The sequence below is a fragment of the Sus scrofa genome, chromosome 1, assembly GCF_000003025.6.
Source record: "Sus scrofa isolate TJ Tabasco breed Duroc chromosome 1, Sscrofa11.1, whole genome shotgun sequence".
NCBI lineage: Eukaryota > Metazoa > Chordata > Mammalia > Artiodactyla > Suidae > Sus > Sus scrofa.
Genome location: NC_010443.5, coordinates 182,126,500 through 182,150,305, shown reverse-complemented (window position 1 = coordinate 182,150,305; position 23,806 = coordinate 182,126,500). Strand labels below are relative to the sequence as shown.

The 23,806-nt window shown below is 35.8% G+C and overlaps 1 protein-coding gene across 6 annotated transcripts in view; it reads left to right on the top strand.

Moving 5' to 3' along the window:
* The window catches only part of TXNDC16 (thioredoxin domain containing 16), a 99,446-nt gene that overhangs the window by 52,743 nt on the left and 22,897 nt on the right, over positions 1–23,806 (top strand). For 3 of the 6 annotated variants that reach the window (XM_021101990.1, XM_021101992.1, XM_021101991.1), the window contains 8 exons: positions 2,449–2,615; positions 2,997–3,057; positions 6,007–6,130; positions 9,654–9,695; positions 9,837–9,980; positions 10,781–10,840; positions 15,558–15,726; positions 16,283–16,419. In XM_021101990.1, coding sequence (XP_020957649.1) covers positions 2,449–2,615; positions 2,997–3,057; positions 6,007–6,130; positions 9,654–9,695; positions 9,837–9,980; positions 10,781–10,840; positions 15,558–15,726; positions 16,283–16,419 — 904 coding nt within the window. The remainder of the gene's footprint in view (positions 1–2,448; positions 2,616–2,996; positions 3,058–6,006; positions 6,131–9,653; positions 9,696–9,836; positions 9,981–10,780; positions 10,841–15,557; positions 15,727–16,282; positions 16,420–23,806) is intronic. The other 3 variants (XM_021102004.1, XM_021102006.1, XM_021102000.1) reach the window with 2 other exon arrangements.

Here is a 23,806-nt window from a genome sequence, read left to right as displayed (position 1 = left end):
GGTATAATTGCTTTCCAAAGGTTTTACCTGTTCCTCCTTATTTTAGAGCCTTCTTGCTATTTTCATTCCAGGATTTCTCTCCTAGTTCCAGAGATGCCAGGCATAGGCACACAATTTCTGAGAAATTTTAGGATTCTACAGTTAAAACTTAATTGTTTCTTAGCTCTTCCTCTCTTAAGGTTTTGCTTTGTAGTTTCTCTAAGTCAGTTCTTCAGCTTCCAGAATTTTGCTGCCTTTTCTCTTTTCCTTCCTTTACATGTTTATCTCTTTTGAAAAATCCTACTGCTGTAGTTGTCCTGGGATTTTTAAAGGGAGAGGAATTAGATGTGTGTATTCAAGCTGATGTCAACTCAGATGTTACTCATTTTTCTATAATGTGTCATTATATGTTAAATTCTTTTTTTTTCCCCCAGGACTGCACCTGTAGCACATGGACGTTCCCACCAAGCTAGGGGTTGAATTGGAGCCACAGGTGCCAGCCTGCAGTACAACTTGCAGCAATGCCAGATCCTTAACCCACTGAGTGAGGCCAGGGATCAGACCCGTATCCTCATGGACACTCTATCAGGTTCTTAACCCACTGAGCCACAACGGGAACTCCTATATGTTAAATTCTTATATGGAAGAATCTGTTACTTAGTTTTCTTTTCTTTCTTTTTTTTTTTGTTTTTTTTGTTTTTGTCTTTTTGCTATTTCTTTGGGCCGCTTCTGCGGCATATGGAGGTTCCCAGGCTAGGGGTCTAATCGGAGCTGTATCCGCCGGCCTATGCCAGAGCCACAGCAATGCGCGATCTGAGCCGCGTCTGCAACCTACACCACAGCTCACGGCAATGCCGGATCTTTAACCCGCTGAGCAAGGGCAGGGACCGAACCCGCAACCTCATGGTTCCTAGTCGGATTCGTTAACCACTGCGCCATGATGGGAACTCCAGTTTTCTATTCTGTTTCATTTCAAATATCTGTTTATCATTACCACAGTTTTATTTATTTATTTTTTGTTTCTTTATGGTATGCTTATTCCTTATGGTTGTAACTTTCTGTTTAACTCCTTATAAAATTTGTTAGTTTCATAACACTTAAACTATATAGGTCTACCAGGAGCATAAACTTAGACAATCATGAGGCCATTTCTGTTAATGTTGGATTTGTTTCAGAGACTGGTTTTTGTGTGTGTGTGTGTGTGTGTTTATGGCCGCACCTGCGGCATATAGAGATTTCCAGGCTAGGAGTCTACTTGGAGCTGTAGCTGCTGGCCTACGCCAGAGCCACAGCAATGTGGGATCCAAGCCACATCTTTGACCTACACCACAGCTCATGGCAGCGCCGGATCCTTAGCCCACTGAGCAAGGGCAGGGATCAAACCCGAAACCTCATGGTTCCTAGTCGGATTCGTTAACCACTGAGCCATGATGGCAACTCCTAGAGACTGGTTTTTAACTCATATCTAAGAATGAGAGGGGCTTTACCTCCTACACTGCTGGTGGGAATGTAAATTGGTATAGCCACTGTGGAGTTTTTTCAGAAAATTAGAAATATGATCCAACAATCCTACTCCCGGGCATATAGCCAAACAAAACTATAATTTAAAAAGATGCATGCACTCCTATGTTCATAGTTGCACTATTCACAATAGCCAACCTAAATGTCATCGATAGATGAATGGATTAAGAAGATGTGGTGCATGAACACAATGGAATACTACTCAGCCATAAAAAAGAACAAAATAATGCCATTTGCAGCAACATGGATGGAACTAGAGATTCTCATACTAGGTGAAGTAAATCAGAAAGAGAAAGATAAGTACCATATGATATCACTTACATGTAGAATCTAAAATATGGCATAAATGAACCTGTCTATAAAACAGAAACAGACTCACAGACATGGAGAATAAGCATGTGGTTGCCATGAGAGAAAGGGGGAGGAAGTGGGAGGTACTGTGAGTTTGGGGTTAGTAGTGGAAACAGTAACATTTAGAATGGGTAAACAGGAGTTCTTGCTGTGGTGCAATGGGATCAGCAGGGTCTTGGGAGCACTGGGATGCAAGTTTGATCTCTGGCCTGGCACAATAGGTTAAGGATCCAGTGTTACCACAGCAGTGGCTTAGGTTGCAGCTGCGGCTTGGATCTGATCCCTGGCCTGGAAAGTCCGTATGTCGCAGGGCAGCCAAAAAAGAAAAAAAAAGAATGAATAAACAGTAAGGCCCTATTCTACAGCACAGGGAACTATATCCAGTCTCCTGGGATAGACCATGATGGAAAATAATATTAAAAAAATGTATTATATATGTACTGAGTCACTTTGCTGTACAGCAGAAATTGGTACAACATTGTAAATCAACTGTAATTTTAAAAATATGTAGAGAAAAAGAATGAGCAGCATTTAAATCCAAATGTTGGAACATTATTATCACATAGTAAAAGCATTTTGTTCTTTTTCTAAATGAAGACTGAAGTTGCTGAAGATCCTCAGCAAGTTTCAACTGTTCATCTCCAACTAGGATTACCACTGGTTTTTATTGTTAGTCGACAAGCTACATATGAAGCCGATAGAAAAACTGCAGAATGGGTTGCTTGGCGTCTTCTGGGAAAAGCAGGAGTTCTACTCTTGTTAAGGTATTTTTAAACATGAAATATTCACTCCATTGTATTTATTATCAGGACAGTAATATTTTTCTTATATGGTAGTCTCTCCACTTGTAAATAAACCCAAATCTCTAATAGATTCTAATATAATTAGAACCAGTTGCTAAAGTCTTCAGTTGTCACTTTGATTAATATTTATACCTTTAAACCTTGCTAAACAAATATGTAAGTTAAGATAGGGAGTAGAAGTCTGGTCTATATGTGTAAAATTTCTCAGATTCACTAAATTGTAATCTTTTTTCATAAACTTCTTTTAGTATAAGTACTTACCATGCCATTTAAGATTAACCTCCTGGATGATTATTATTCTTGAGATTAAAATATAAAACTTTTATTTCCATTTTGAAAAAGGGACTCTTTGGAGGTGGACATTCCTCAGGATGCTAATGTCATCTTCAAAAGAGCAGAAGAGGTCAGTCATTTTATATATTGTTCTAAATGTTAAATAAAGGGAGTTATTACATGTGGTCTTAAAGTAACATGTTTATTATAGGAAATTTTTGTGAATTGGTGCTATTCAAAGATAATTGCTGGGAGTTCCCAGTGGCTCAGCACGTTAAGGATCCAGTGTAGTCACTGTTGTAGTTTGGGTTGCTGCTGTGGCATGGGTTTGATCCCTGGCCCCAGAGCTTTTGCATGCTGAGGGTAGGACAAAAAAAAAAAAAGAAAAGAAAGATAATTGCTGTTAATGTTTTGGTGTGTTTTTTAAATTTGTTAATCTTTTTCTCTCTGTGCATGTTTATGTAAATGCATATAGTGTATATATGGTATGTGTATATTTTTTAAAGAAATTTAGGATCATGCTATATATATCCTACTTTTCACCTACAGTTATATTTAATTACTTGTTATTGTGCTGTGATGTCTGCCTTTGTACACTGTTTTGGACCTCACTGATTCTTTTGCTAAATTTCTGAAAGTAAATTTTTTCTTAAAGAAAATGGAATTTTTTTTCCCTTCCATATGCACCTGTGGCATGTGGAAGTTTCCAGGCTAGGGGTCAAATCGGAGCTGCAGCTGCTAGCCTACACCACAGCCACAGCAACTTAAGATCCAAGCTGTGGCCTGCACCACAGCTCACCGCAATGTCGGATACTTAACCCACTGAGCGAGGCCAGGTATTGAACTGCTGAGCTAAGACAGGAACTCTGAAAATGGAAATTTTTAAGACTTCTAAAATACATTGTCAAATTTCCCTCCAGAAAGGCTGTAGTTTTACTAGCAGAGTTTGGAATTCCTTGTTTCATACATCTTTGCCAGTACTGAGGAGTAATATTAAAAACATAATTTTAATTAATTAATTATTTTCTTTTAAGATTTTTATTTTTTCAATTATAGCTGATTTACAGTGTTCTGTCAATTTCTGCTGTACAGCAAAGTGACCCAGTCAAAAAGAGTTCCTGTTTTAATTTGCATGTCTTTGATAACTTTGACTAGTGAGGTTGACCTTTTGAAGTTTTATTGGCCATTTATATTTCCTTTGTAAATTTCTACTACTGTCTCTTTTTCCTTAAATTTTTCTTAAGAACTCTTTAATTCTGAACATCTTCTAAATATTTTATACATATGCTAAAAATTTATTGATATGTTTACAAACTGTCAGTTTAAACTTAAATTCTCTTGTATAGTCTATGGCAGGAATACTGGGTTAAGAATCAGAATACTTGGATTCTGTTCCTTCTAGTTCTGGGACCAGATAAATAAATTAACTTCTTCAGGCTCAGTTTTCTCATTTGTGAAATAGTCATAAGACCTCCCCCTTCTCACTTACAAGAAATTTTGTAAGAGCAGGTAGGAAAATACTTTGAGAACTGTAATATTGTTCAAATATGCATATCGCGGGGATAGTATGCTCTGCTTTTTGACTAGGTAATGGAAAGAATACTTTCTAAAGTTATTTTTAATTTTTTTGCTAGTAGATAAAGATCCTTAAATAGGAAATTACTATATTTGTTATTGGGAAGTAGGTTTTATACAAGAATTAAAGTTCATGCTGGTTTCGCAATGCGTATAAAATTTATATTTACACTTAGTCTATTAAGTGTGCATTATGTCTAAAAAAACCTAATGTCTATACCTTAGTTAAAAAGTTCCTTATTGCTGAAAATACTAAATACTAACATCTGAGCCTCCAGGGAGATAAGATTTTTTTTTTGCTGGTTGAGGGTGTTGCTTCCATGTTGATGGCTGCTGACTGATGAGGGTGGTGGTTGCTTAAAGTAAGACAGCAATGAAATTTACTGCCCTGATTAACTTCCATTCGCAGATGATTTCTCTGTCATTCAAAGTGCTTAATAGAGTTTTACCCACAGTAGAACTTCTTTCAGAATTGGAGTCAGTCCTCTCAAATCCTGCTTCTGTTTTTATCAACTAGGTTTTTGTAATAGTCTCAATCCTTTGTTGCCATTTCAATAATCTTTATAGCCTCTTCACCAGGAGTGGATTCCCTCTCAAGAAACTACTTTCTTTGCTCATCTATAAGAAGCCATTCCTCATCTGTTCGAGTTTTATCCAGATTGCAGCAAGCATAATTTATTGAAATTAACTGGTGGCCTAAAATTCTATGTTTTAACAATGTTTTGGCTGAGCCTTAGCGAAAGAAATTTTAATGGAATAATTTCAATAGAATAGAATTTGGCATTCTTAAAATACCTGGGGGCAGATAGGGTTTTTTTATGTTTATGGCTAAATAGGCAATTGAACTTTTTAGCAGAATTATTTTAGGTGAAATATTATTTTGAATATTTCTATAGACTATAAAAGTAATTTTGGTCCTGTTCAAAGTAAAATTATATATATTTCTGTTTTATTTTGAGATAGGGCTTACTGTTAGGTGTAAAATGTTTCATATTTCAGCATAATATATTTATGACAAGAAGCAAGTGAGACTTTCAGGGTTTTTTTTTTTTTTTTTTTGCTCTGTTTTTTAGTAGCACACACTATCTTTCTATGACATATACTTTGGATACTTTTAATAGTGATTGTGGGGAGTTCCCATTGTGGCACAGGGGAAATGAATCCAGCTATGAACCGTGGGGTTGCAGGTTCGATCCCTGGCCTCATTCAGTGGGTTAAGGATCCAGCATTGCTGTGGCTGTGGTGTAGTCCGGCAGCTACAGCTCGGACTGGACCCCTAGCCTGGGAACCTCCATATGCCATGGGTGTGGCCCTAAAAAGACAAAAGACCAAAAAAAAAAATAGTGATTGTGGAGTTAATTTCCCTTTTTTGGATTTTTTTTTTAATGTGAAAATTGAAGTTCAGAGGTTTTGCTTTATTTTAGTGTCAAACAAGTCAAACATCTTTATATTAAAATGCTTTGTTGTATTTTAGTCATATCTTTTAAAATTAATGTATTTCTAGGGAGTGCCAGTGGAATTTCTGGTATTAAATGATGTTGAGTTAATAGTATCCCGTGTGGAAAGTAATATGTATGTTGCTCAAACACAAGAAGATGAAGTCGGTGACATGGAAGGTCCAAATATGGGTAATATGTTTTTTTGATGCTCACTCTCCCCTCCCATTTCTCCCCAGCATCCTAAAGAAGTTAATTTTGAACCACATTTTAGCAAGTTGATTAGGTGAAAAGATGTAAAGATGCTATATTTTGCTTATTGTGATACCTTTCATTGTTAAATGTCAGACATGTGGCTTTTCACACCTGTGCCTTTATCATCCACATCAGTTCTTTCAGCCCTACTGGTCTACTTCATGTTTAAAAAGGACCCAGGAGCCAAATCATGATGTTTTAATTTTATTCCCATTAGGAATAATATTAGGAATGAAATTATAATATAGGTATATTTGTAGTTGTAAATGAGTCTGATTGTTAATATAGGGAGTAAGTTCAATAACATTTTAATACTTCTTGTTAGCTTGTTATTTCTGGTTTTTTTTTTAATTGCTCTTATTGCTTACAGATTTGAAGTATTCTCTAGTTTTCAAGGCTATTTCCCACACATTATTTACTTTGATAGATATCCTCTGAGTTAGCTGATGTTACCTTCATTTCGTAGATGAAGAATCTGTGTTTGAGCAGAGTTAAGTGTTCTGCCCAAGGTCACACAGATAACATGTGGTGGAGCATTCTGACTTGGAATCTTCAGATCATTATCATTCTTGATACTTCTTTTATAATGACAATCCTGTTCTGAAATTGCTCATTTACTTTTCTCTCTCCTCTATTGGTCTGTAAAATTTCTAAGGCAGAGATGCCCTGTGCATTCTTGAATGTTTTGTGTAGTACTCTTATCCTGAGTCCCATTTAGTAAATACTTTTTATATAGCCCTTTTTATATTGCAAGTCCTAAGAGGAAGTAATTTACAGATTCTTTTATTGAGGTCCATTTATTATGATGAACAATATCTATATTATACATTTAATAAGGGCTCTGAGCTTTGTTTCCAGTGACCAGCTTTTTGGTTTGAGCACTGCTCTAGTTCTTTTCTGATAAAGGGGGTTAGAATTGCTTGTGATTTGAGCCAGAGTTCTCTATAGCATCATCATGATATAGGTAGACCTGTGTTCTCTCCTCTTGCTTCGTGCTCTATTCCTATCATGGCTCATGCATTCTAACCTTCAGAGTCAGAGGAATCATCCACGTGTTAGTTTAAAGAGATTCTTGTCCTCAGTGGGTGTTGCCTGTTTCAAAATTTCATTGTTGTCTCATCCCCTATATTAGTTCCTGACTCTCTGGCTTTAGTTTGCCCTCTGGTGCTGCTTTCCTTTTTTTTCTAGCTCTCTCCTGTCTTTTCTCTTCCCAACCCAGCTCTGGTGTTTCTTTTACAGCTTCGTCTCATAGTTTTTTTTTGGTAGTGGGTCTTATTTGTTTGTTTGGGGCTTTTATTTTTTTGGTCTTAACTTCATATGTTTGTAATCCATATTGACCCATTATAGTATGATGTCATGCCCTTATACATGATTTCCCTCCCACTTTCATTTCATTCCCATTATATAGGAAAAAATAGATGAAGGTTTGGAAAGGGTTTGTTACCATGTTAGAGTGGAATACAGAGAAAAATGTCCTTTAAAGGAAATGGGCATAGGATGAGTCAGAATAAATTGGACTGGATTCTACAAAAGGAGAATATAAAAAATAAACATGTACAATTAAACAGAGTATACATATACTGATGACTAGATGAAAGATAGGGCTGAGGAGCGAATAAGTTTACAAATGAAGGTGGCTTGTTAAGAGAATAGGGAAGGAGGTATTAGTATAAGATATGAGAAGAAAGGATGGACTGTGAAATGAAAGTAGCCTGGCAGGAAATTGAAAATATGTGCATAATAAGGAAAAGCATAGAGTAAATTGGCCTTTATTGATTTTGGTATTGAGGGCATAACTTTAAGTGTCATGGCATGTGGTATTTAAAATACCTTAGGAGTTCCTGTCGTGGCGCAGCGGAAACAAATCTCACTAGGAACCATGAGGTTGCGGGTTGGATCCCTGGCCTTGTTCCGTGGGTTAAGGGTCCAGCATTGCTGTGAGCTGTGATGTAGGTGCAGGCGTGGCTTGGATCTGGCATTGCTGTGGCTGTGGCTTTGGCCTACAGCTTTAGCTCCGATTAGACCCCTAGCCTGGGAACTTCCATATGCACGGGCATGGCCCTGGAAAAGACAAAAACAAACAAACAAAAAACCCAAAAAGTAAATATTTCCTTGTGTATTTCAGAATTTAAGGAGTCTCTTTTTAAAATTAACATAATTAATGCTATTCCTACGTCTACGAAGTTAATGATTCTTAATTACAATGAGATATTCTGTCAGTGTTCAGATTGCCAACTTCATCATGCTTTTACATGCCACCGTACCTTTTTACACGCTGTTCCTTTTACTCCATATGCCCCTACTGCCTCCATGAGCTTTCTTTTTCTTTTAATGTTCAACTAGTGTCAGTTCTTCTAAGAAGCTTTGTCTTTCTAGTCAAGTTAGAATAGCGAGTGTTACCATACAATCTGTATACACTTTCAACAGGATATTTATGAATTCAGTTCAAATTTTTTTTTTTTTTTTTAGCAAATCCTTGGATGGATGATGAATGGATGAATGGGTAGATGGGTGGGTTTATCTTTCTCTTTTTTAAAAAATTTTTCTATTATGATAGATTTACAATGTTCTGTTAATTTCTGCCTTACAGCAAAGTGACCCAGTCATACATATATATACATTCTTTTTCTCACATTATCCTCCATCATGTTCCATCACAAGTGATTAGAGATATAGTCCAATTGCAGGATCTCATTGCCATCCACTCCAAATGCAACAGTTTTCATCTGCTAACCCTAGACTCCCAATCCATCCCATTCCCTCCCCCCCATCTCTCTATCTTAATGAAAAGTGTTTTTTTAGATTTAATTGACATGTAACATCATCTATGTTTTGTGATGAATGAAAAGTTTTTACATATTCAGAATCCATCTGTAACTCAGTGCACTTAGAATAAAATCCAGAATTCTTGGCTCACGTGGCCTCTTCTGATACAGCCGCTGCCCAGCCTACAGTTTCTTCATGTTATTCTTTCAGTCTGTCTTATTTTTGTCTAATGAGCCTTCCCTCAGTACCTAGAATATGCTAAGCTCTTTTATGTCTCAGAGCCGTTGCACATGTTGTTCTCTTTGCCTAAAACATTTCTTTATCGATTCTCTCCTTGGTAGATGTTGGGTCTTTCACTCTAAATTTCCCTTTTACAGTCTCTCACTGTATCTTCTTAAACTGATCACATTTATAGTTATACCTTTATTTAGTGAATAGTTTATTGACTGCCTTTTCCATAGATACGAGCTCTGAGTGGTTAGGGACTATGTCTATTTTGTTTACTACTTTCCTTAGTGTCTGTCACAGTGCTTGGCATGTAGTAAGAAATACTATTGAATATATATGGTAGGACTTTTGGGGGTTATATGTTGATATATTTATTAGAAACAAAACAGCAATATTTCTGTTATTTCCTGACAAGTTTAAGTAATCTGTTTTGGAATTGACTAAAACTTGACAATTTCTGCATCAGAAAACATCTCAGAGTCGTTTAAGATGGGAAGCCAGAAAACTGGTAAGTTTTCTAAATATCATACCTTTAAAATATTAAGGTAGTTATGAATTCAGAAGTGTTTATAAAGTAACAAATTTTCATATGCTTGCCTGTATTAATGTTACATTTATATTTATACTAATTCCTCCACAAACATTTTAGGTATTCAAGATGATGAAGTGGCAGAAACTGTTTACAGAGATAGGAAGAGACAGTTACCTTTGGAACTCACGGTGGAACTAACAGAAGAGACATTTAATGCGACAGTGACGTCTTCTGATAGCATAGTGCTTTTCTATGCTGCTTGTGAGTATGAGCCTTTAGAGGAGATTACTCTGTTTCGTATTAAGACGATTAAAGAATTTGTTTTGCAGATTTCATTTTGTATTCTGTTACTGCACATTATGAAATGACATAGTTTTCATGTAACACATGGAATCATTTACTTCTAGCTGATTCTGGGGTTGTAAAACTGACTATGTATCTGAATTACAAATTGAAAGTTAATGATTAAATTAGATATTAAGCTTATTAATATAGAAAAATTATTGTTATTCAGGCTAAAGATTTTAATAGACTAACAATTATTATGGATTTATAGGCAATATGTTGCTTTTCTCTGCAAATAATAGCTATTCAACTGTATTCCTTGCAGTATGAATGTAGAAAATTAGTTACATGTCACACCCTTTTAAATGTTTGGATAATATTGAGTACGCATATGAGAATATTTCTTGTAAAGAAACAACAATTTTAAGAAGCCCCATAAATCTTTTTTTTTTTTTTTGCTTTTTAGGGCCACAAGGGCAACATGGAAGTTCCCAGGCTAGGGGTCGAATCAGAGCTACAGCTGCTAGCCACAGCCACAGCAACAAAGGATCCAAGCCATGCCTGTGACCTACATCATGGCTCACAGCAACGCTGGATCCTAACCCACTGAGCAAGGCCAGGGATCAAACCTGCATCCTCATGGATACTAGTTGGATTTGTTTCCGCTGTGCCACGATAGGATCTCCCCATAAATCTTTATGTTTGTTATGTATAAGTGTGGTTGCTTTAGAGATAAACATATTGTAATATCTGTTTAATTTTTTATTTTTATGTAGGGCAAGCAGTGTCCATGGCACTTCTGCAGTCCTATATTGATGTGGCAGTTAAGTTGAAAGGTATTATACAGTGGTTTGCATGTTTATTTTCTTGATTCTGAGCTTATAGCTATTTGTAAAACTGTGGCATGCTAAAGTGTAGAAAACCACATAAAATTTCAGACTATTATATTTATGTCTCTGAGGTTAATAAGTTGATGAACCATAAGTTTCAAAATTTTGTGAAGTATTCATTTTATAAAACTGCCTTGTAGCTACATAGTTAATCTTATAACACTTTTGGCTGAATTCAGTAATTCAGCAAACATTTATTGAGTGCCTACTCTGTGCCTGTTACTGTTAAATATTATTAAATAAATACTAAATACTATTAAATAAAAAATTGATAGATGATTCCACAGTCTCATAGTCTAATGAAGGATCCAAGATCCCAATGTTCTTGAAGTTAGCTCTTCATGGGTAGGGTATTTCTTAAAAATCCAGGATCTTTTTTTTTTTTTTTTTTTTTCAAATGTACCCTTTATTTATTTTCTGGCTGAGCCCACAGCATGTGGGATTTCCTGGGCTAGGGATTGAGCCTTTGCCACAGCAGTGACCCAAGCTGCTGCAGGGACAATGCAAGATCTTCAACCTGCTGCACCGCAAGAGAACTCCCAGGATCTTTTTACTTTAAGTACTCTGTGAAACCCCTGTTTTGATGGTAGATAAATAAGAATTCGAGGGATGGACTCAAGATGTCTTTGCCATCATCCCAGCAAAGACAAAAGAAGTAGGGAGGCCTGTTAGTAAAGAGGGAGTGATAGATTAGGTAAGTATAATGTCTTGTAATAATTTGAAAAAGACAGAATATATCATGCTTTGTATCTTTAATATGATTTCCTCCTACTCTGTTTTTCTTATTAATGAAAGCTATTATGGTTAAATAGCCTTATTCTTGGCTACTCTAGGAATGGATCCACCATTTAGTTTTTTTGGGGCACTAACTTATAGTTTCTTTCATTATTAGTAATACCTGATGGGTGGATAGTGTGCCTTATACTTAATTCATTGGACTTGGTGCATTGCATTTTGTTACAAAGTATCTGATGTTTAATAATTGTTGAGTAAATGAATAAGCTGAAATAGTAGTGTTTCATAAATTTTGTTTTATTCAGTGGAAAATGTGTACTGGCTCCAGCTTATATAGGGACTTTTGTGAACTCAAGAAATTGACTCCTTAGGAGCAGAGTTATAGACTCACAGTAGAACAGAGTTTTTTCCCATAGTCATTTAATAATAAATGTGTTTTCATAACTGTAAAAAAAAGAAATTGACTCCAGAAAGTCAGCCCTAAGTGTTACATGTTCTATAGTAATAAAAACATCAGAGATATAAAAAATCATTTTTGAACCATTTCTCTTCCATTCATTTCCTGACCACATTTGATTCAACTTTTGATTATTTCATTTCCCAAGTGAAGGGGTAATTAAGTCTGTAGTTACTGTGAGCTCTAGTTTTTTTTTTTTTAATAAAGCAAATTGTGTTATTTATTTCAGATTCTCCTTTATAGTTGCAATCTGTGGACAGATTTAAGTTTTTTCTCTTCATTTTTCCAGCCTTATTGGTAAATAATTCAAAGAAAGGAAATAATGAAATAGTAATTGGATAATGTCCCTGAATAGTAGAATTCTCTCCCTATCCGCAACCCATTTGGTTAAATACCAAATGAAAATGGAAAGAGATTCTCTTACTTTCTTCTCTATTAATGACCAAATAAAAACATACCTCTCAATGCAAGAACTCTTGAGTAGTATGGGTTTGTGGAATAAAAAAGCAGGTAACCAACCCAAGGACTTCTTCTTTTTTTTAGGGCTGCACCTGGGGTATATGGAAGTTCCCAAGCTAGGGGTCAAATTGGAGCTACAGGTGCCGGCCTATGCCACAGCCACAGCAATGCAAGATCAGAGCCAAGTCTGCAACCTATACCACAGCTCATGGCAATGCTGGATCCTTAACCCACTGATTGAGACCAGGGATTGAATCCACATCCTCATGAATCCTAGTCAGGTTTGTTACCACTGAGCCATGATGGGAACTCCCAAGGAGTTCCTTTTTTGATTAGTATGTTCTTTATGAATAACAATCCTTTTAATAATTAGATATCAGATAAGTGGATTATTTTAAAGTTTGTAGGGCTTAATATAGAAATGCATGATATAGGTAGCAATAGTTTTCTGTGTCTCTGTTGAAGTCTATACTGTAATTTTGTAAATTATAAAAAATTTGTAGTACTTTGGGCATTAATCCTATATTCTTTTATGTTGATTTGGGAAGAAGACACTTCATTTCTTAGTCCTAGAGGCTGAAGCATATTTTATATTCAGTCACAAGGTGGCAGCAAATGTAAAGTTTTTATAATTATATGGTATCTGTAGCTAAGAGTTTGTTTTTTTCTTTTAAATTAGGATCCCTATTTGAAATTGCTGCATTGATAAAGAATGTGGAGTGTAATTATACAGTCATCTTAGAATATTAGACCATTCCATTTGAAACATGATTAAGTTTGAAATCATAGGAAAGAACATAAAATATGTGGTAACTTCAATATAAGTAGTCTCATAGCTTTTAATGATAGGTATTGATATTTGTTTTTCAATCTTAAAGATAACATCAAAGTTTTCAACTTGGACTGCAGTGACAAAGGAACAATAACATTTTTAGCAGTGGTAGACCCACTGAGGATGCTTATTGCCGGGAAAGAACAACATACAACAACATTTGTAATAACACCATATTCCATATTTGGGTTGCTGTACGTGATGTAACACACTATCTGAACAAGCACCAGTACAAGCACCACTAGATATTTATTGACTAAGTGATTAAAATGAAAGCTAAGAGAACTTTATAGAGTGGAATCTCATTTTAGAAGGATAAGGATTTATCTTTGTTTATATGCTCATATAATATTCATATATATACAGTGTTAACATTGAAAATTTGTTCATGAAGAGATATAATCAGGATACATTTCACAGATTTTTATTGGGCATATACTGTGTAACAGACATGGTGCTACAGCAGGTTTATAGGGGTGAATAAGACAGACTAGACCCTGCCTTTGTTATCAAACAAATTGCTTCTAGGGCAAGAAGTTATTGCATCTATGAGTTATAATTTAGAATCATTTAAAATATAAAAATTAAAAAAATGTAAAAATAAATTTTCAGTACTAAAAAACTTGGCGATAAAATATTAAAATATTGCATTTCACAATGTTAATCATAGAGGTAGGTTATATCCTAAATCATTATACAAAGATTCCTTCTTTGGTCTAATATTGTTGAAGTTTCCTCTTACTAGAATTTATTCCTTCCTGTCAGTAGCTGAGTTGTGTGGTTCTTTGTTATTTTGGTTTTTGGTATCTTTCCACCTAATTATTTACATGTTTTGGAGAACTTTACATATACAGTTAACCCTTAAACAACACAGGGATTAGGGGTGTTGGCCCTCCACACAGTAGAAAATCCAAATATAACAGATTTTGGCCTTCTGTATATGTGGTTCTCCCATATCCAAGGTTCCACATCTATGGATTCACCCCAGCTTGGATAATGTAGAACTTCAGTATTTACTATTGAAAAAGATCCACACATAACCACTTATATGTTCAAACCCGTGTTGTTCAAGGGTCAACTAGTATTGGTATAGAACAAATAGGAATTTCCCTTTGGGGTTTCACTATGTGCCTTCTTAGGCTAAAAAGAAATTATAATATTTAGACAGGAGGAGTACGTGAAGCCTAGGTGAGTTCCATGTGTGTAGTTTATTCACACATATTTAGTGTGTTTCATGTGTTAGCACAGCTCTAGGTGCTGGAAAGCTAGTGATGAGGAAAAAGGACAGAGTCCCTACCCTCAGGGAGCTCTAATCATACAACACAGATGAGTATGTAACTACACAATGAGATGAGGAAAAGAGCATGGTCCTGTAAGAGCATAAGAATCTGATCAGGGAGTCAGAGGAAGATTCCTTGAAGTGGTTACTCAAGCAGAGATCTGTGAGAAAGACATGGCTGCAGAGATTGGTGGAGGTGGGCTGGTATCAAAATACGTTTGAGTTTTGAAAAGATATCCTTAGCTTTAATGTAGCGACATTGAATCCAGGGAGATGGATTAGGAGAAATGATGACTAGGTAGTGGCAGTAAAGAGAAATGGACAGATAGATAAGATATTTAAAATTTGGGTGGTCAGATTGAAGGGCATGCTGATTGATGTGATTAGATGTGTGGAGTTTTTTAGGAATGGGGAGGAATGAAAGATGATACTGCTTTCTGAGTCATGCACAATGGCAGTGTTCACCACTATGCAGAGGAAGGAAACCGTATCTGGTTTTAGACATCTTGAGTTTGTGGAACTAGAGAAGGCAGTAAGGATACATGGGTCTGGAACTTTAAGGAGGAGCATTGGCCAAAACTATAAATTTAGGATTTATTAGGTTGTGATGATTATTGTGATTGTCTAGAGGAGAGTGTAGAAGAAGAAGAGAAAATGGCTTGAACTGACACTTTGGGAACTGCTGACTCCACTGGCAGAAGAGCTTGCAGAAGGGACCAGAAAGGAGATGCTAGAGATTATGTGTTGATGGCGCACCAACAAGGGAAGATGATGCAAAAAATCAAGGGAGGAGAGTGTTTTAGCAGGAGTGTTTCATGCTTCAGAGAAGTTGGAGACAGTTCTCAACAACTGAGTTTTCTACATTAACATTTATAAAATATGCATTTTCCTTTTTTCTTAGGCACATCCAGTATGCTGCTTACTAGAGTAAACTGTGCAGATTGGTCTCATGTCTGTACTGAGCAAAATGTTACTGAATTTCCTGTTGTAAAGATGTACAAGGGAGGTGAAAACCCAGTATCTTATGCTGGCATGCTAGGAACTGAAGACCTCCTGAAATTTATCCAGCTGTAAGTATTCAGCTTCACACTGAGGTTTTTAAAATTTTAGGTCTAGGCATTCCCATTGTGGCTCGGCAGGTTAAAAACCCGGCTAGTATCCATGAAGATGTGAGTTGATCCCTGGCCTTGCTCAGTGGGGTAAGGATCTGGCATTGCTATGGCTGTAGCATAGGCCAGCAGCTGCAGGTCTGATTTGACCCCTAGCCTGAGAACTTCCATATACCGCAGGGGCGGCCCTTAGAAGAAAAAGGAAAAAAAAAAATTAGGTCTTTGAGACTTCTAATTTCCATATTTTGTTGACACACTTTGAACAGGTTAAGGAGGTGGGAGTTGAGATCACAGGATAAACACTGATGAGGAGAGCCTAGCTATGTTCCATCATTTTGGAACATAGAAATTTTGTTTAAAGAGGTTGCTTTTTTTGTTTAGAATAGTATTTAATTGTCTTTATTTTGTCAGATGTTATCCTGTGGAATATACTAAGTTTTATATGTTTTGTTATATTTTCACAAGCTGAAAAGTATGTTTAAAAATTAATTTTGAATATAGTTAAATATTCATCCAGCAGCAGGATTTCATGCCCAGTGAACATAACGTCTGTCCAAGAAGCAGAAGAATATTTAAGTGGGGAATTATTTAAAGACGTAATCTCCTATTCCACTCTGTCAGTACTGGGGCTTTTTAGTCCAACCATGAAAACAGGTAAGTGGAATTAAACATTTAAGTTATGTAATATATAGTGAAAACTTGTTTACTAGTTTTTTTTTTTAAAAAGAATTAATATCTTTTTAAAGTATAGAGAATTTTGAAAATACAGAGAAGTTTAAAGAAAAAATAAGTCTGTAATGATTTAGAGTTGTTAAACTTTAATGTAATTCTTTCCCTCTTTTTTTTCTGTGTACTTATGTACTACACATTAACTTTACATTTTAATGTAATTGAGCTAGTACAGTGCATTTAGGTTAGTGTTTTACTCACATTAAGTGGGTACATCATTCTATGTGATTAATATTCTTCAAAAAACATCATGGCTATATAATATTTGATTGGATGAATATATCATAATTCGTTTAACTGTTTGCCAACAAATAATATTTATTATTTCCTTTTTTCCTATATGTAAAGAATTTTTTTATTACTCAATGAATTTATTGCATTTACAGTTTTACAATGATCATCACAATCCAGTTTTATAGGATTTCCATCCCACAACCCCAGTACATCCCCTCACCCCCTGAACTGTCTCCTTTGGAAACCATAAGTTTTTCAAAGACTGTGAGTCAGTATCTGTTCTGCAGAGAAGTTCAGTCTGTTCTTTTTTTCAGATTCCGCATGTCAGTGAAAGCATTTGATGTTGGTGTCTCATTGTATGACTGACTTCACTTAGCATGATAATTTCTAGGTCCATCCAATGTTGCTAAAAATGCCGGTATTTCATTCCTTTTAATGGCTGAGTAATATTCCATTGTGTATATGTACCACACCTTCTTGATCCACTCCTCTGTCGATGGACATTTAGGTTGTTTCCATATCTTGGCTATTGAAAATAGTGCTGCAATGAACATCGGAGTACGTGTGTCTTTGCGAGTCATGGTTTTCTCTGGACAGATGCCCAGGAGTGGAATTGCTAGATCAAATGGTAGTTCTATATTTAGTTTTCTGAGGAATCTCCATACTGCTTTCCACAGTGGTTGCACCAATTTACAATCCCACCAACAGTGTACTAGGGTTCCTTTTTCTTGACACCCTCTCCAGCACTGATTGTTTGTCGACTTTTTGATGATGGCCATTCTGGCTGGTGTAAGGTGGTACCTGATAGTGGTTTTGATTTGCATTTCTCTAATGAGGAGTGATGTTGGACATCTTTTTTGGCCATCTGTATGTCTTCTTTGGAGAACTGTCTGTTTAGATCTTCTGCCCATTTTTTTTTTTTTTGGTATGGAGCTGCAGAAGGTGTTTATAAATTTTGGAGATTAATCCCTTGTCCATTGATTCATTTGCAAAGATTTTCTCCCATTCTGTGGGTTGTCTTTTCGTTTTGTTTAGGGTTTCCTTTGCTGTGCAGAAACTTTTGAGTTTAATTAAGTCCCATTTTTCTATTTTTGTTTTTATTGTCATTACTCTAAGAGGTGGATCTGAGGATGTTGCCATCATTTATGTTGGAGAGTGTTTGGCCTATGTTTTCCTCTAAGAGTTGTATAGTGTCTGGTCTTATATCTAGGTCTTTAATCCATTTGGAGTTTATTTTTGTGTATGGTGTTAGGGAGTGTTCTCATTTCATTCTTTTCCATGTGGCTGTCCAGTTTTCCCAGCACCACTTATCATAGGCTGTCTTTTATCCATTGTATGTTATTGCCTCCTTTGTCATAGATTAGTTGGCTGTAGGTGCGTGGGTTTAATTCTGGGCTTTCTATCCTGTTCCACTGGTCTATATTTCTGTCTTTGTGCTAGTACCATACGGTTTTGATGATTGTTGCTTTGTAGTATAGTCTGAAGTCCAGGAGCCTGACTCCTCCAGCTCCATTTTTCTTTTTTAGGATATCTTTGGCTATTCTGGGTCTTTTGTGCTTCCAATCAAACTTTAAAATATTTTGTTCGAGTTCTGTGAAAAATGTCCTTGGTAATTTGATAGGGATTGCATTGAATCTGTAAATTGCCTTGGGTAGTATCATCATTTTGATAATATTAACTCTTCCCATTCAAGAGCATGGTATGTATTTCCATCTATTTGTGTCATCTTTGATTTCTTTCATCAGTGTTTAGTAGTTTTCAGAGTACAGGTATTTTGTCTCTTTAGGTAGGTTTATTCCTTGGTATTTTATTCTTGTGGATGTGATGGTAAACAGGATTGCTTCCCTAATTTCTCTTTCTGATCTTTCATTGTTAGTGTATAGAAATGCTGTCGATTTCTGTGTATTAATTTTATATCCTGTGACTTTGCCAAATTCATTGATAAGCTCTAACAGTTTTCTGGTAGAGTCTTTAGGGTTCTGTAGGTATAGTATCATGTCATCTGCAAATAGTGATAGTTTTACTTCTTTCTTTACAATTTGGATTCCTTGTATTTCTTTTACGTCTCTGATTGCTGTGGCTAGGACTTCCAAAACTGTTGAATAGTAGTGACAAGAGTGGACATCCTTGTCTTGTTCCTGATCTCAGCAGGAATCCTTTCAGCTTTTCACCATTGAGAATGATGTTAGCTCTGGGTTTGTCATATATAGCCTTTATTATGTTGAGATAGGTTCCCTCTGTGCCCACTTTCTGAAAAGTTTTTATTAGAAATGAGTATTGAATTTTGTCAAAGACTTTTTCTGCATCTATTGAGAGGATCATGTGGTTTTTATTCTTCAGTTTGTTAATGTGGTGTATCACACTGATTGATATGTGGATATTGAAGAACCCTTGCATCCCTGGGATAAATCCCACTTGATCATGATGTACAATCCTTTTAATGTATTGTTGGATGTGGTTTGCTAGTATTTTGTTGAGGATTTTTGCATATGTGTTCCTCGGTGAAATTGGCTTGTAGTTTTCTTTTTTTGTGGTATCTTTGTCTGGTTTTGGTATCAGGGTGATGGTGGCCTCATAGAATGAATTTGGGAGTATCCCTTCCTCTGCAATTTTTTGAAATAGTTTCAGAAGGAGAGGTGTTAGCTCTTCTCTAAATGTTTGATAGAATTCGCCTGTGAAGCCATCTGGTCCTGGACTTTTGTTTGTTGGAAGTTTTTAAATCACAGTTTCAATTTCAGTTCTTGTGATTGGTCCATTCATCTTTTCTATTTCATCTTGGTTTAGTCTTGGAAGATTGTACCTTTCTAAGAATTTGTTAGGTTTTCCATTTTATTGGTGTATATTATGATCCTTTGTGTTTCAGTGATGTCCATTGTAACATCTACTTTTTCATTTCTGATTTTATTGATTTGGGTCCTCTTTTTTTCTTGATAAGTCTGGCTAAGGGTTGATCAATTTTGTTGATCTTTTCAAAGAACCAACTTTTCATTTCATTGCTTTTCTTCATTTCATGGTTTTCTTCATTTCTATTTCATTGATTTCTGCTCTGATCTTTATGATTTCTTTCCTTCTAATAACTTTAGCTCTTGTCTTTTCTTCCCTCTTGAGCTGCTTTAGATGTAAAGTTAGCTTGTTTATTTGAGCTTTTTCTTGTTTCCTGAGGTGGGCTTGTATTGCTATAAACTTTCCTCTTAGAACTGCTTTTGCTGCATTCCATAGGTTTTGGAGTGTCATATCTTTGTTGTCATTTGCTTCTAGGTATTTTTTAATTTCCTCTTTGATTTCTTCAGTGATCCACTGGTTGGTTAGTAGCATGTTGTTTAGTCTCCACAAGTTTTTTTTTTTTTGCAGTTTTTTTCTTGTTGTTGATTTCCAGTCATATAGCATTGTGGGTCAGAAAAGATGCTTTATATGATTTCAATTTCCTTAAAGTTACTGAGGTTTGAATTGTAGCCCAGTAAAGAATTTTTTAAAAAGTAATTTTATTGGATTATAGTTAACTGACAATGTTGTATTAGTTTCAGGTGTACAGCAAAGTGAATCAGTCATACATATAAATATATCCATTCTCTTGTAAAAAAGTATTTTTATTTATGAGTCTTTGTGTAGGTTTTAGACTGTTGAAGGGATATGGATGCCCAACAGGATAATATATTTGTCTTCTGTATATTGTTATGTATGTTTTATATGTTATTTTTTTAAAAGGTTTTAGTGCTTGTCTAAGGAATTACTATGAAAATTTTTTGTATTAAAGATGTTAAGCTTTTGTCATTTTATTCTTGCTTTATCCTCCTTTATTTGCTTTTTGGCTTTGTTTAATAATTTTATATGTAGCAGTTTAATTTGAGATGTCTTCCATTGCTTTCAACTGTAGAAAATCCTATCATCCTTATCAGTTAATAGTCACCTGAATTTTCTTCTTGCTTTAATTTATAATATTTTCTTACTCTGTATTGTCTTCTTGCTTTGAATATTCTTTTTGAAAAATTGTGAGTGATAAAATGGCTAACATGAAATTTACCATCTTAATCATTAACTGTATTTATATTGTTGTGCAACTAATCTCCAGGACTTTTTCATCTTGTAAAACTGAAACTCTTTACATGTTAAATAGTAACTCCATTTCCCTGTTCCCTAGCCCATGGAAACCACCATTCCATTTTCAATCTCTATGAATTTGACCACTCTAGGTATCTCATAAAAGTCAAATCATACAGTGTTTGTCTTTTCCTCACTGGCTAATTTCACTCAGCATAATGTCCTTAGGGTTCATCCATGTTGTGGCCTGTATCACAATTTCCTTCCCTTTAAAGGCTGAATAATATTCTATCTATGTATAGAACTCATTTTATTTATCCATTCATCTGTTGACGGGCACTTGGCTGTTGACTTCCACCTCTTGGCTATTGTGAATAATACTGCTGTGCATATGGATATGCAGATACCACTTTAGGACCCTGCTTTCAATTCTTTTGAACATATACCCATAAGTGGGATAGCTGGCTCATATGATAATTTTTTTTTTAAAGGGTCACCCCTGCAGCATATGGAAGTTCCCAGGCCAGTGGTCAAATCAGAGCTGCAGCTGCTGGCCACAGCCACATACGCATTAATAAGGATCTGAGCCGCATCTTCGACCTACACCGCAGCTCACAGCAACGCCGGATCCTTAACCCACTGAGCAAGACCAGGATTGAACCCACATCCTTATGGATACTAGTTGGGTTCTTAACCCACTTAGCCACAACAGGAAATCCCTCATTTGATAATTCTATTTTTAATTATTTGAAGAACAAGCATAATGTTTTCCATAGTAGCTGCACCTTGTTCCCACTAACAGTATACAAGGGTTCTAATTTTTCCACTTCCTCAATACTTGTTACTTTTTTTTTTTCTTTTTTTGATAGTAACCATCCAATGGGTGCGAGATGATGACTGATGGTAATTTGGATTTGCATTTCTCTAATGATGAGTCATGTTGAGCATCTTTTTATGTGATTCTTCTTTGGAGACTGTATTTCTGTCCTGTGCTCATTTTTCAGTCAGATTGTTGTTGTTGAGTTACAGGACTTCTTTATATATTTTGGATATTAGCCCCTCATCATATATGTGATTTGCAAGTATTTTCTCCTATTCTGTAGGTTGCCTTTTCACTCTGTTGATGATGCCCTTTGATTTTTACACTCTCCCCCTTTTTAAAAATCATTGACCATTTAGATATTTTTGTGCATGGTAATAGGGCCAACTTTATTTGTGTCTAAATAGTTAACAGTTGTCCTTTTTTCTCTTTTTGATTCTGCCATCACCATATTAAATCCATTTCTATATGTGTATATGCATGTATTTAAATACATATGTATTTGATTTCTCTTTCCAATATTTTATTATGAAAAATTTCAGACATATAGCAAAGTTGAAAGATTTTACAGTAAATTCCCATATACTATCATCTAGATGCTGCCATTGGTATTTAAATATACTTATTTTGGCACATATCTGTACACCTATCCATCCATCTATTAATTCATCTTATTTTCGATGCATTTCAGATGAATGTTTTTGCATTCAGCTTTGATACAGCACTTATAGCAATTGATTTTACTTTGTTAGTTTTGTATAGCATTATAGGCTATAGTGTTTTAATATTATAACTTCTCTATTCTTAAAACTCCTACTCTTTTTTTCCTCCTTCATAAGACTGTCTTTTAGTTAAGATTTTTTTTTTTTTCTTTTTTGGCTGCCCTGCAGTGCATGGAGTTCCTGGGCCAGGGATCAGATCCAAGCCACAGTTGCAACCAGATCCTTAACCCACTGTGCCCGACTGGGATCGAATCTGTCCCAGTGCTCCAGAGATGCTGTCAATCCTGTTGTGCCATGGCAGGAACTCTTTTTAGTAAGTTTTAAAGAAAGAGTAAGCAGACATTTTTTCTGATCAGTGGTATTGCTTAGAATGTTATCCTCTTGGCTTTGGGTATGGATGGCCTCTTGACTAAGGGTAGCAAAACCCTTAGTGTTTTCTTCATCATGTTGACTGAAAAAAAAAGCACAATGTAAGAGTTGTGAGTTAAGTTTTATTTGAGGCAAAATGAAGAGTATAGCCCTAGAGACAGCCTCTCAGATAGCCCTGAGGAAGTGCTCCACAGAGGTGGGGAGAGGTCAGTATATGTGATTTTGGTGAAGGGGATACATGCAACCTTTTGGCAGAAGGTTACTGCTAGTCACAAGGAGCAGATGACTGTTAATGATTTTAGTGCTTTTCTAGATATGTGATTTGCATGAAATTGGGCTCATAAAATCTTCTAAAAATATCTAAGTATCTGAAGGCCTGTTTTGCCAGTTTTCCCCAGAGCACTGATCTCCACCCTTAACTCCTTTCAGGGTGTGTTGAAGGTCACCAGCTGCAGTGGTTAGTGACCTAATCCTTATAGAGGCAGATGACAAGTGACAATTTTTAGTTGGCAGCCACATGCCACCTCTTTCCATTTATGTAGCAAACTTCCTTTCTTCTTATTTTTCTTTCATTTAAAATGAATTTAAAATTCTGAATGAAATATTTTAAGGATATTTGTATGGAAAGATCTCCAATGTCTAGTATTATAATTGTCTATAGTAGACACTATATCTAAATTTTGCTTTCTATGAATTTCTGTCTAGAAATTTTCCCCTTCTACTTTGTCTTCAAAAGCTTTAAAAATAAAAGCCAAAAGAATGCACTAGAAAGAAATAATAAGAATTTTAATGTGTGCTCTATGGTTTACCTTTTTTTTTTTTTTTTTTTAATGGCTGCAGCACCTGCAGCACATGGATGCTCCTGGGGTAGGAGTCAAATCGGGGCTACAGCCACAGCAACGCCAGATCCCAGCCATATCTGCGACCTACACCACAGCTTATGGCAATGCCAGATCCTTAGCCCACTGAGAGAGGCCAGGGATTGAACTCTCATCCTCAGAGACACTATGTTGTGTTTTTAATCTGTTGAGCCACAATGGGAACTCAGCTTACCATCTTAGAAGGCAAAATCCTAGAGGGCATAAGTCTTTTTTTTTTTTCTTTTTGGCTGCACTCGTGGCATATGGGA